The 11,499-nt window shown below is 49.7% G+C and overlaps 1 protein-coding gene across 6 annotated transcripts in view; it reads left to right on the forward strand.

Annotated features, from left to right (window-relative positions):
* Positions 1-11,499, forward strand: part of pip5k1cb (phosphatidylinositol-4-phosphate 5-kinase, type I, gamma b) — a 32,282-nt gene that overhangs the window by 18,000 nt on the left and 2,783 nt on the right. The window contains exons 4-18 of one of the 6 annotated variants that reach the window (XR_013125349.1): positions 441-571; positions 725-842; positions 2,510-2,662; positions 3,417-3,716; positions 3,870-4,075; positions 4,583-4,666; positions 5,237-5,285; positions 5,861-5,945; positions 6,050-6,211; positions 6,593-6,725; positions 6,858-6,893; positions 7,053-7,145; positions 8,501-8,789; positions 9,233-9,267; positions 10,839-10,913. Coding sequence is in view for 5 of the 6 variants with exons in the window: in XM_076991309.1 (XP_076847424.1) it covers positions 441-571; positions 725-842; positions 2,510-2,662; positions 3,417-3,716; positions 3,870-4,075; positions 4,583-4,666; positions 5,237-5,285; positions 5,861-5,945; positions 6,050-6,211; positions 6,593-6,725; positions 6,858-6,893; positions 7,053-7,145; positions 8,501-8,789; positions 10,839-10,913 (1,914 nt within the window). In the remaining variant the exon portion in view is untranslated. Of the gene's footprint in view, positions 1-440; positions 572-724; positions 843-2,509; positions 2,663-3,416; positions 3,717-3,869; positions 4,076-4,582; positions 4,667-5,236; positions 5,286-5,860; positions 5,946-6,049; positions 6,212-6,592; positions 6,726-6,857; positions 6,894-7,052; positions 7,146-8,500; positions 8,790-9,232; positions 9,268-10,838; positions 10,914-11,499 lie in introns of those variants that run through there. The other 5 variants (XM_076991310.1, XM_076991311.1, XM_076991309.1 and 2 more) reach the window with 5 other exon arrangements.

Below are 11,499 nucleotides of genomic sequence, written 5' to 3' on the forward strand. Positions count from 1 at the left end.
ACACACACACAACCACCTACAAAAAGGTACACACACACACACATACACACACACACAACCACCTACAAAAAGGTACAAACACACACACACACACACACAACCACCTACAAAAAGGTACACACACACACAAAAAGTACACTCACAAAACTCACATATACACACTCACAAACGCGCACTTAGACACACCAACATACACTACACACACACACACACACACATCATAAACATAAGAACACTATCGGTTCTCTCTGTTTTCCCTCTCTCTTTCTCTATCTCCATCTTTCTTTCTCAAACCTCCTTCTCGCTCATGTCTGTCTCCTATTAGTCTCTGAGAATGTTCTTGTGTTCCAGTGTGATCCTGTCAGCATAAGCGTATGAGTTGTTGGTGCCGTGTGGAACAGGTGTCTGTTGTACCCCCCCCCCCCCCCCCCCCCCCCCAGACGACCTCCTCGGCCCTGAAGGGGGCCATCCAGCTGGGCATCGGCTACACGGTGGGCAACCTGAGCTCCAAGCCCGAGAGGGACGTGCTGATGCAGGACTTCTACGTGGTGGAGAGCATCTTCTTCCCTAGGTGTGTGTGTGTGTGTGTGTGTGTGAGAGAGACATATGTTGATGATTTCAGCCAAATTAATAATGTTCTTTTTCTCTCTCTTAATCCCTTCCCTCTCTCTCTCTCTCTCTCTCTCTCTCTCTCTCTCTCTCTCTCTCTCTCTCTCTCTCTCAGCGAGGGCAGTAATCTGACCCCTGCGCACCACTTCCCTGACTTCAGGTTTAAGACCTACGCTCCTGTGGCGTTCCGCTACTTCAGAGAGCTCTTCGGGATCCGACCCGACGACTACCTGGTGAGTCCCAGCGAGTAGGGCGTCACCCACGGGCGGGGTATGGGGGAGGGGCACACCTCTGATCACGCCCCCTCACGCCGCCCCCTGAGTGCAGCCGGCTGACGGCTAACTTAATGTGAGAGGCTTTCTCTCAGCTTATTATCACAGAACCATGTTGAAGGGCAACGTGTGTTTCACACAATACTGAAAGAACATAACGGTGTAGAAAAGCCCATAAAATCCAAATCATCACTTTTGGTTTCTATATGGCTGTGTAGTTACTATCCCCCTACTTCACATTTAGGGCTGTTGGAGGGGTGGGGTGGGTAGGAGGGTGGGGGCTGGGGGTAGACTGGGGTAAAGTCGCACCTCCGGGTGGAGAGAGAGGGCCCGAGTTACTGCCCTCTGGAAGAATGTGCAGTGTTTGGAGGGCTCGCCTTCATGACTTGTGTGTGTGTGTGTGTGTGTGTGTGTGACAGGCCAAGAGACTTATCTCCCATGTCTATATGTTCATAAATGTTTCTTACATGTATGTCTTGTGAGAGTTAACGTGGCTAGCAGGTGGTAACGTCCAAACAGGTTTGAGCTGTTTGTTGTGAAATCAACACACAGAGGTAGTCTTCTTTGACAGTCACATGAAACAAGTAGAAAACGCATCCTGTCAGAAACCCCTTTTCAATCAGCAATTCCGTCATAAAATGTATTGCGAAAAACCCTCAAACAAGACGATTTGTTATATTACAGCAATATGAAATAACAATACAGCCGATGATCCGTTTATATTCCGTCGTGGGACTCGCCACCACAAATCCAAACATCTACCTCGTCTCAGAGGGGCGACACAAACATTTGGAGACACCCCAGAGGTCACAGGCTTGTAAACAACAATGATGGCAGCTAATACAGGTCATAGTGGCTGCTTTAATCTGCGCTCCACTTCACACACACACATACACACTCGGCATGTGAGTCTAGTCATTAGCGAGGCAGTGCTATCTGCTCGGTGCAGCCCTCTAACCCTCTGTGTCCTGCGGATGGAGGAGGGGCCGTTTCTGCTTCCACCAGAGCCGTCACGTGTGTGTGTGTGTGTGTGTGTGTGTGTGTGTGTGTGTGTGTGTGTGTGTGTGTGTGTGTGTGTGTGTGTGTGTGTGTGTGTGTGTGCGCACATGAGCACACACCTCACATACCATAATCCCCCACACACAGCACCTGCACTAACAGGGAGTTTGTGCGGTAATGCTCTGCCTGTTTGAAGCGTGCCTGACCCCTGCGTTTGTGTTGCCGTTGGCGATCAGTCAGTACGCGCTGGCTGCTGTAGTCCAAGTGGGGCGGAGAGATGAACCGTGCGGTTACAGCTTCCTGTTACACTATTACAGCTTCCTGTTACACCGTTACAGCTTTGTTACACAGTTACAGCTTCCTGTTACACTGTCACAGCTTCCTGTTACACACAACACTTACACAATTATAGAACAATAAATCAACAAACAACACAAAGAAATGCAAAATAAGGGTGAAGACGCAAATCCATAACTAATGCTGCCCTCAGGATTATAAAGTTTAATAACAGACAGGTAGAGTAAGACTTTTACCTCCACAATTGTAAACCATTCTCTCTCTCGCTCTCTCTCACTCTCTCTCTCTCTCTCTCTCTCTCTCTCTCTCTCTCTCTCTCTCTCTCTCTCTAGTACTCTTTGTGTAATGAGCCCCTGATTGAGCTCTCCAACCCCGGGGCGAGCGGCTCCATCTTTTACGTCACCCGCGACGACGAGTTCATCATCAAAACCGTCCAGCACAAGGAGGCGGAGTTTCTCCAGAAGTTGCTTCCTGGTTACTACATGGTGAGATCTCAGTTCTTGTTTGTCACTTTAGATTGTTGAAAATTTCAAGTGACGATATTGAGTCTTTTTCCTTACTGTTCCCAGTGTGGACTGAAGTAAATAAGGTAAATAAATAAATAAGGTAAATAAATACTCTTGTTGTCAGTCACAGCAGCTGGTGCAGCTGTAGTCACATTATTGCTTCTGCTGTCACAGAAATACTTTAGATTTACAGTTCACATTGTAGTTGTCATTTATCACCGTATTGTACGTTATGGGTATTTTGGCTTTCCTTTGAACAAAGGCAGCCTGTGTCCATGTTCAATATGGGTTATGAAAATGGCCCGTAGTCAGTGAAAGTCAGGGAAATGTCAGATGTTGAGGAATTTGACATGTGACATGTTGAGTGGGAACCCTGAAAATTGCAGCAAAGCAGGGAAGAGAGGCAGAGAGAAGCAGAAGTGTGTCCCCGACGAGTGTGTGTCCCCGACGAGTGTGTGTCCCCGACGAGTGTGTGTCCCCGACGAGTGTGTGTCCCCGACGAGTGTGTGTCCCCGACGAGTGTGTGCTCCCGACGAGTGTGTGCTCCCGACGAGTGTGTGCTCCCGACGAGTGTGTGTTCCCGACGAGTGTGTGTTCCCGACGAGTGTGTGTCCCCGACGAGTGTGTGTCCCCGACGAGTGTGTGTCCCCGACGAGTGTGTGTCCCCGACGAGCTTCTATAAAAAATAAAATGAACCAACCCTCTCTCCTGACCCTTTGCGTCTCCAATCCAGAACCTGAACCAGAACCCTCGAACCCTCCTGCCCAAGTTCTTCGGGCTGTACTGCGTGCAGTCCGGTGGGAAGAACATCCGTATGGTGGTGATGAACAACGTGCTTCCCCGCGTCTTCCGCATGCACCTGAAGTTCGACCTGAAGGGCTCCACGTACAAGCGCCGGGCCTCCAAGAAGGAGCGTGAGAAGGCCAAGCCCACCTACAAGGACCTGGACTTCATGCAGGACGTTCCCGACGGGCTCCTGCTGGACACGGACACCTACAACGCTCTGGTCAAGACGCTGCAGAGGGACTGCCTGGTTAGTGCACGTGTGGAGACGTCCGTGTTGGGGTTTTGGTATAGACACGGGGATATTTAACATTACAGTGTGTGTGTGTGTGTGTGTGTGTGTGTGTGTGTGTGTGTGTGTGTGTGTGTGTGTGTGTGTGTGTGTGTGTGTGTGTGCGTGCAGGTGCTGGAGAGCTTCAAGATCATGGACTACAGCCTCCTGCTGGGTGTGCACAACGTGGAGCAGGCGGAGCGGGAGCAGCAGGTGGAGGGCTGGCAGGGTGGAGGTGATGAGAAGAGGCCCACCCAGCAGAGGGCGCTCTACTCCACCGCCATGGAGTCCATCCGCGGTGGTGCTACCTGTGGGGACTCCATCGACACGGACGACACGTGAGCGTGCGCGCGCACACACACGCACGCACACACACTCGCACACGCACGCACACACACTCGCACACGCACGCACACACTCGCACACACTCGTACACACTCGCACACACTCGTACACACACGCGCACACACACGCGCACACACTCGTACACACACACTCGTACACACACACTCGTACACACACACGCGCACACACACACGCGCACACTCACCCACACACTCACACACACACTCTCGCACACACTCGCACACACTCACACAGTCAAAGTACATTTGGAGGCGTTGTGTGGGTGTTTAATCAGTGGGGTTTGTTAACTGGGTTAGCCAGCTAAGATGGAAGTAATTTCTTGCTCTCTCTCTCCCTCTCTCTCTCTCCCTCTCCCTCCCTCCCTCTCCTTCTCTCACTCTCCCCCTCTCACTCCTCTCTCTCTCTTTCTGTCTTTGTGTGTGTCTCTCTCTCTCTCTGTCACTCTCTCTCTCTCTCTCTCTCTCTCTCTCTCTCTTCAGTATGGGGGGTATCCCTGCCGTCAGTGGGAAGGGTGAGAGACTCCTCCTCTTCATCGGCATCATAGACATCCTGCAGTCATACAGGTAACATGGACACTTACTGACCCCCAGAGTCTGTCTGTCGGGAACTGTCTCACTGTCGGGAACTGTCTCACTGTACAACTAGTACTTTAATCTCAGCTTACAACACAATAGATGATGACTATACATGCCCTGTAAACCAGAATGATAATCCCATGGCAGGTTGGCAAGTTTCCGTCACTGTTGTATAATCTAAACTACCAAAACTGTGCTGAAGTCGTCACATTTACGAGGGGCTCTGGCACTCTCTGAAAAAGATGTGCTGTCATTTCCAACGTCTTTCAACTTAATCTGCTGTTTCAACACATAATAGTACTTAGAAAAGATGTCAGTAAAGTCCTTAGAAGAACTGAAAAAATGCTGATTCAAAACATTTATTGAGATCGACAGCAGTTCTTGGGCAACCTTTGCAAGTGTGTTTCAACAGGTCTTCTGAATACCAGAAAATATGATGAAATTATTTAGGGTGGAAAAAAGTATTTGCTTAAGTAGGGAAAATCCGTCATGATGACTCAGCATTTCTTCAAGGCCTTTGACCCCGCCCCTAAAGCTCCCATGTGATTCTTCCTGTAGGCTAATCAAGAAGTTGGAGCACACGTGGAAGGCCCTTGTCCACGATGGGGTGAGTATGACGGGAAGCCCCGCCTCCCCAGCCCCGCCCCTCGGCGATCGGTGAGGTCAGGGACTCTACGCTAAAGCTACGACGCGGTTTCCGTTTATCGCAGCACAGTGCTGCTGGTGTGTCCGCCGGGCTGGAATTCATGCCGGCACGGCAGGGTGCGGTAGTTACCGTAAGCCTACGGGGCCAGACGGAGCGACCCGGCCGTGTTCCTCTACCGAGTGAATTATTCAGAGCCGAGCGGCACGGCGGACGCTGCCCTGTAACCCCACTCTCCGCGCTCACGACTGTGTGGGTGAGCGTGAGAAGAGGGAGTGTGTGTACGATCAGAGCTGTGGTTCAGTGGGTCGATCCGGGCGTGGGCGGATCTGAAAGATACAGATCCAGTTTCCGCGTCAAAACCTGGAGATCCCGCCCGGCCTCTGTTAAAGCTCAAGGGTGTGCTTCTTACCACCGATGACGTCTCTTCTCTTCTCCCTTTTCTCCGCTCTCGGTCTCTCGTCTCGTCTCGTCTCATCTTTTGTCTTCATCTTTTCTCCTCTCCTCTCTTCTGTCTCTCCTCTGTCTCTGCTCGGTAGGACACCGTGTCGGTGCACAGGCCGAACTTCTACGCGGAAAGATTCTTCAAGTTCATGAGCTCCACGGTGTTCAAGAAGAGCTCCTGTAAGAACCACACATGTGAGACTCTCAGGTGTTGGAGTGTAACAGTTCCTGAACCCCAGTGAACCGTAGCTGCTCACGCTCACCCTGTCCCTGGCTCTCCCCAGCACTGAAGTCCTCTCCATCCAAGAAGGGCCGGTCCGTCATAACCGTGCCCAAGCAGAGAGGCCCCGGGCCGGCCTGGTCCGCCTGCCAGCTCCCCTCAGAGAGAGACCAGAACATCTACGACCTGAGAGGAGCTCACAGCTTCCCTGTGCTGGAGAACGACGGTACTGGACATAATGGACCCTGATTCTCCATTGTAGTCCCAGTGGGTTTAGCTGGTCAATTTGGTTGGATTTACGGTGTCTTACATGTATTTACATGTATTTACATATATTTACATGTACTTACAGTAGTTTTAGATGCCTGAGTGAATTGACTGATGCTCCCTCACAGTATCTTCATTAAGCGGTTCTCATGGTTGTCCATTTTTCTCATCTGCCTCATCTTTACCTTTTTCTTTCCCTCTCTCCACCCCCTCTCCCTCCTTCTCTCTCTCCCTCTCTCCACTCCCTCTCCATTCTTCTCTCTCTCTCTCTCTCTCTCCCTCCCTCCCTCCCTCTCTCCCCCCCCCTCTCTCTCTCCCTCCCTCTCTCTCTCTCTCTCAGGTCTGCACCCCTGCACTCCTCCATCATTCGAGGAGGCCACCACAGCTTCCGTCGCCACCACTCTCTCCTCCACCACATCCATAGCTGTACCCGAGCGCTCGCCGTCCGACACCGCAGAGCACCCGCGTTACCGGTACACACACACACACACACACACACACACGGTGCTTGGCTGATATTGAAAATCACAGATGAAATCCAGACTATGATCAGATTTTCTCCACTCTCACTGTGTCGTTGTCTTGTCTGTCCTCTGACCCATCAGTAGGCAAACCTCGTCTCTCAAAGACGGCGACGGACGGTGAGTTGAGGTCTGGGGGGTTGTATCTGTGTCCTTTTTACTCAATCAAGGACTGATCTGGAGTGTGTGTGTGTGTGTGTGTGTGTGTGTGTGTGTGTGTGTGTGTGTGTGTGTGTGTGTGTGTGTGTGTGTGTGTGTGTGTGTGTGTGCGCGCTTCAGGGTGGTTGACGTCCATGAGGAGACCATCACTGTGCAGGTGGAGGTGAAGAGAGAGAGGGACGTGATCTCCTCTACACCTCCTACACACACCAGGTAAGCACATACACACTACACTTCCCATCATGCACTTCCTCCCAACCTCTGTCACCTTGGCACAGGTGTAATAAGATTGAACTGTTACAACGCATCTGTCACAGTGCCCGAGAAACCGTCATGTTCAGGTCACTGTGTGCGAGTGGCTTCAAACAGCTCACGGAAACTACCTACACATAGCATCAAACCCAGTAGCAGAAGCAAGTCCCCTTAATCAAAATCTGTACACACACACACACACACACACACTCACAAATCACAGAACCTGTGCATCTTTACAACTCCTCCCCTCCTGTGGCGAATTATATTTGTCTGTATAATTCACACTCGTGTTAGTGTCTGTAAATAAACTTTATCTACTCGTCAATTAACTTCTTCTGTTTATATGGCTAATAATAAATTGGATTAAAATGATTTTATTTGATTAATAATTGCTTTTAAAGTGAGTAAGTTGTATCCTCAAATTAAATTGGCCAGCATTGGACCATCTATGTTAAGACGAAGATAAATTCATTTGAGCAGGGGGCGTGGTTGGGGTGGGGCAAGGGCGGAGCTTGCTGAGAGGGGCGTGTTTGGTCCAGAGGGCTTTACTGCACGCTGTGCTGTCTGGAGCTCCATCTGCCATCTGTCTGAGTTGTATCCCCAGAGACACCTGAGCTGTTGGCCGCACAGCGGAGGGGGTGTTGAGTGCTGTCTCTTCACTGATCATCTGGAGCTTAAAATGCAAATATATGCAAATATATGCCTCCCACTAGACTGAGCGCACTTTTAAGTGAATGCAATTTTAGATGAGTGAAATGGCGTCTCTTTTATTTGACGTGATGTGTTGTTGTTTAATAAGCAAATGCTTTATGAATCAGAGCTGGAGGCTCCACCCTGTCTCACACACTTCTCCTGACGCTGGTGTTTAGAAGAACAGAGCTGTTCCATACCGAACCCTGTGTCCAAACTCCAGTCCTGGATGTTGTAATCACCAATTGGTTAAAATCTTTGTTAAAGATTAAAAAAATTCAAATGGCAGCCATCCAGCTCCAGGAACTTCAGGTTTTCCTGCCTTCGTTCATAAAGAAACTGCTGTGAAATTGGCACATGGATTTTCTTAAATGTTCTGCTACCAGTGATTCCAAAATCTAGAACTGTAAACATGGACTTGCAGTCCAGAGTTGAAGAGTGCGCTCTCAAAGTTTTGTTTGTGCTATTATTATTTGTAAGCAATAGAATCAGGTCATGATGGGTTAAAAATCTGCTAAGGAATTCAAAATGTTCCTCATATCTGATGAAACTAGCATTGCGTTTAGTAATCGGAGAGCGTGATTGAAAGCTTGCTGAAGGTTCCCTATCCACCTTTTCACCAGAGGACTGGGAGAATCCTTCCCCAAAATCCGCGAGACCGAGATCCTGGATGACATCATCTCGGACACGCCGGCGGAAACCGGTCTCCCGGAGGCGGTTGCCCTGGTGACGGGTGCACACGCGTCTGCGATGGTCCTGAAGTCGGGCGCTCCGGGGTCAGAGGTCCCCGCCCAAGCGTCCCCTGCCCTCGGGTCCAGGCAGAGTGGGGAGCAGCCCAAATCAGGCAGGCCGCTCTCCCACGGCCAGGGCTCTCTGGAGGAGGAGGTGGAAGCGTTAACCGACATCTTCTTTGTAAGTGTTTCTCATGGTGTGCAGTGGTGAGGGCCGTGTTGAGGGCCGTGTTTGGGGTGTATTAGCAGGGGTTATACTGTAGGTAAACACATTAGGACATGGGCTGTACTGTACCAAACCATACTACCATACCTGATTGTATTACAACACCAAACCATACTACCATATCTGAGTGTACTACAACACCAAACCATACTACCATACCAAGCCATATTACCATACCAGAATGCCAGATTAGCGTTCTGTATGGGTTACAACTCAATTATGGGTTACAACTGTGCAATATGTTGAGACATATTGGTCCGAATGGTCAAGATGGTCCCGGGCTAATGCGCTAACGCTACATGCTAACGCATGACAGTGGAGATGCTGTCTGCAGTGGGTGGTGAGGTTGTGGGGAGGTGTGGAGATGGAACAGTAACCTTCAGGTGCGTGTTCCACAGAGGGGCTGTCAGGATGACCTGGTGGAACTGTAAAGGTAAAACGGCGCACGTGTGCGCGTGTGCGCGTGTGTGCGCGTGTGAGCGCGTGTGTGCACGTGTGTGCGTGAGCCGGCATGTGTTATCTCTCTGTGCACAAAGAGAGTGTGTGTGCGCGCACGTGTGTGTATGCACGCAATGTATCTCTCTCGTGTGCACGACTGCACACAGTATCCCTCTCTCTCTCGTGCGTGTGTGTGTGTGTGTGTGTGTGTGTGAGACAGAGGTGCTACATTCTAGCTTCATGACTTCATGTGACTCACTGCCGTGTGTGTGTGTGTGTGTGTGTGTGTGTGTGTGTGTGTGTGTGTGTGTGTGTGTGTGTGTGTGTGTGTGTGTGTGTGTGTGTGTGTGTGTGTGTGTGTGTGTGTGTGTGAGCCAGTCACTCTTCCATCTGTCAGTCTGTATGACAGAACTTCATTAGTCGTAGCAGTCTGGATGGAGAGGTGAAGCTTCAGAGAAGACTGACGGCTCCCTCCCTCCCACCGTCTCTCTCTCTCTCTCTCTCTCTCTCTCTCTCTCTCTCTCTCCACCCTCTCTCTCTCTGTCTTTTGCCCTCCCTCTCTCTCTCCCCCTTGCTCTCTCTCTCTCCCTCCCTCTCTCTCTCTCTATCTCTCTCTCTCTCAGGCTGGTGTGAAGGATCTGTTTATGTCCATTTGCTGATATGTACTGTTAACAACTCGCTGCACCTGTAATAGTGTTGGCTTGCACATCGGCTCTGTTGTTCACACATTTCAAACATTGGAAAATATAGTAGTAAATATCTTCAATGTAGTCATCAAGTTCCCCGCACTCCTAGTTTTTAATCTAAATAATGTTAATTATTTCCCTCCGGAGAGACGTTATCTCAGTAACTTCAGAATCTCCCTGTGACTGTATTTAGATAATTGCTGGGTAATTTTCATTATTACAGGTTCCCTTACAATGGAAAACTATTTAGCTATTTTTTTTCCAAGTTGAATTTCTTTTTTTCATTACACTCAATCACTCAGCGAGTCAGTATGAATGAACAAGATGTTTTAGGCAGAAAGGATCGTCACTGTGGGAAGAGGAGTTCTGGAGGTCACAAAGGGTCATTTCCATCTTTTCCAACATATATCTCTCTACCTCTACCGCTCTCTCTCTCTCTCTACCTCTACCACTCTCTCTCTCTCTACCACTCTCTCTCTCTACCTCTACCGCTCTCTCTCTCTCTACCTCTACCTCTCTCTCTCTACCTCTACCTCTCTCTCTCTACCTCTACCTCTCTCTCTCTCTACCTCTGTCTCTCTCTCTCTCTGCCTCTCTCTGTCTGCCTCTCTCTTTCTTACTCTTTCTGCTCCTCTCCATTTTTCCATTATCACTGTTCCCTTTTCATCTTTTCCTTTTTTTCAGCTATGAAGTTTTCATCTCCGTCACACAATGTGTTCATCTCTCTCTCAATCACATTTTGCCATGTTTATTTTCTGTTTTCCAACCGTTACTCTAAACACCCTAAAACAACCCGACGCCTCCATTTCTCCACTCCTGTGTGTGTGTGTGTGTGTGTGTGTGTGTGTGTGTGTGTGTGTGTGTGTGTGGGTGCTGTCAGTATGCAGAAGGGAGATACTGGGTTTATTCCCCTGTTTCTCACCGACGCAAGTTCAGCTCGAGCTGCGATGATTCTGTAAGTGACCAGAGCCTAAATGGCCACACCTTCACTTTAGATGTAGCTCCACCCCCAACCCCCTGCGGTTCAGTAATGGCTCCACCCCCAGCTCATCCATAACTCCACCCCCCACCCCAGCTCAGCCATAGCTCTAAGCTCTGCACTGAACACCTGTCACTCATGCCTGGAGTCTGAATACAAAGGCAAAGTATGAATTAGGAGATGAACTTGGCACTTTTTTTTGTAAATAGTATATTTATGGTAATGTTGAAAAAAAAACTTTATTTCATGTGTCCAAAGACATGGTTGCGGGTTCCTGGCTTACTGACTTTACTGAATGAATGTTGACTTCAGTCACTTCATGCTTTTGTTGTCTTTGTCCTCCTATGTCTGTCTGTCACACTCAACATCTCCTTCTCTCCGTCATTTGTCTTTGTGCTGCCTGCCCGTCTGTCTGCCTGCCTGTCTGCACATCTCTGGCGCCCCCTGCTGTTGTGCCGGTGGTGTAACGGCAGCCTCCAGGGGACAGGAGCCGGGTGTACTCCCCGTTGCATTACGGCTCGGAGTCTCGACCTGTCTCTGATGGCGAGAGTGAGTCAGTAAG

Source organism: Brachyhypopomus gauderio, unplaced genomic scaffold, assembly GCF_052324685.1.
Source record: "Brachyhypopomus gauderio isolate BG-103 unplaced genomic scaffold, BGAUD_0.2 sc82, whole genome shotgun sequence".
NCBI classification, from domain to species: Eukaryota; Metazoa; Chordata; class Actinopteri; order Gymnotiformes; family Hypopomidae; genus Brachyhypopomus; species Brachyhypopomus gauderio.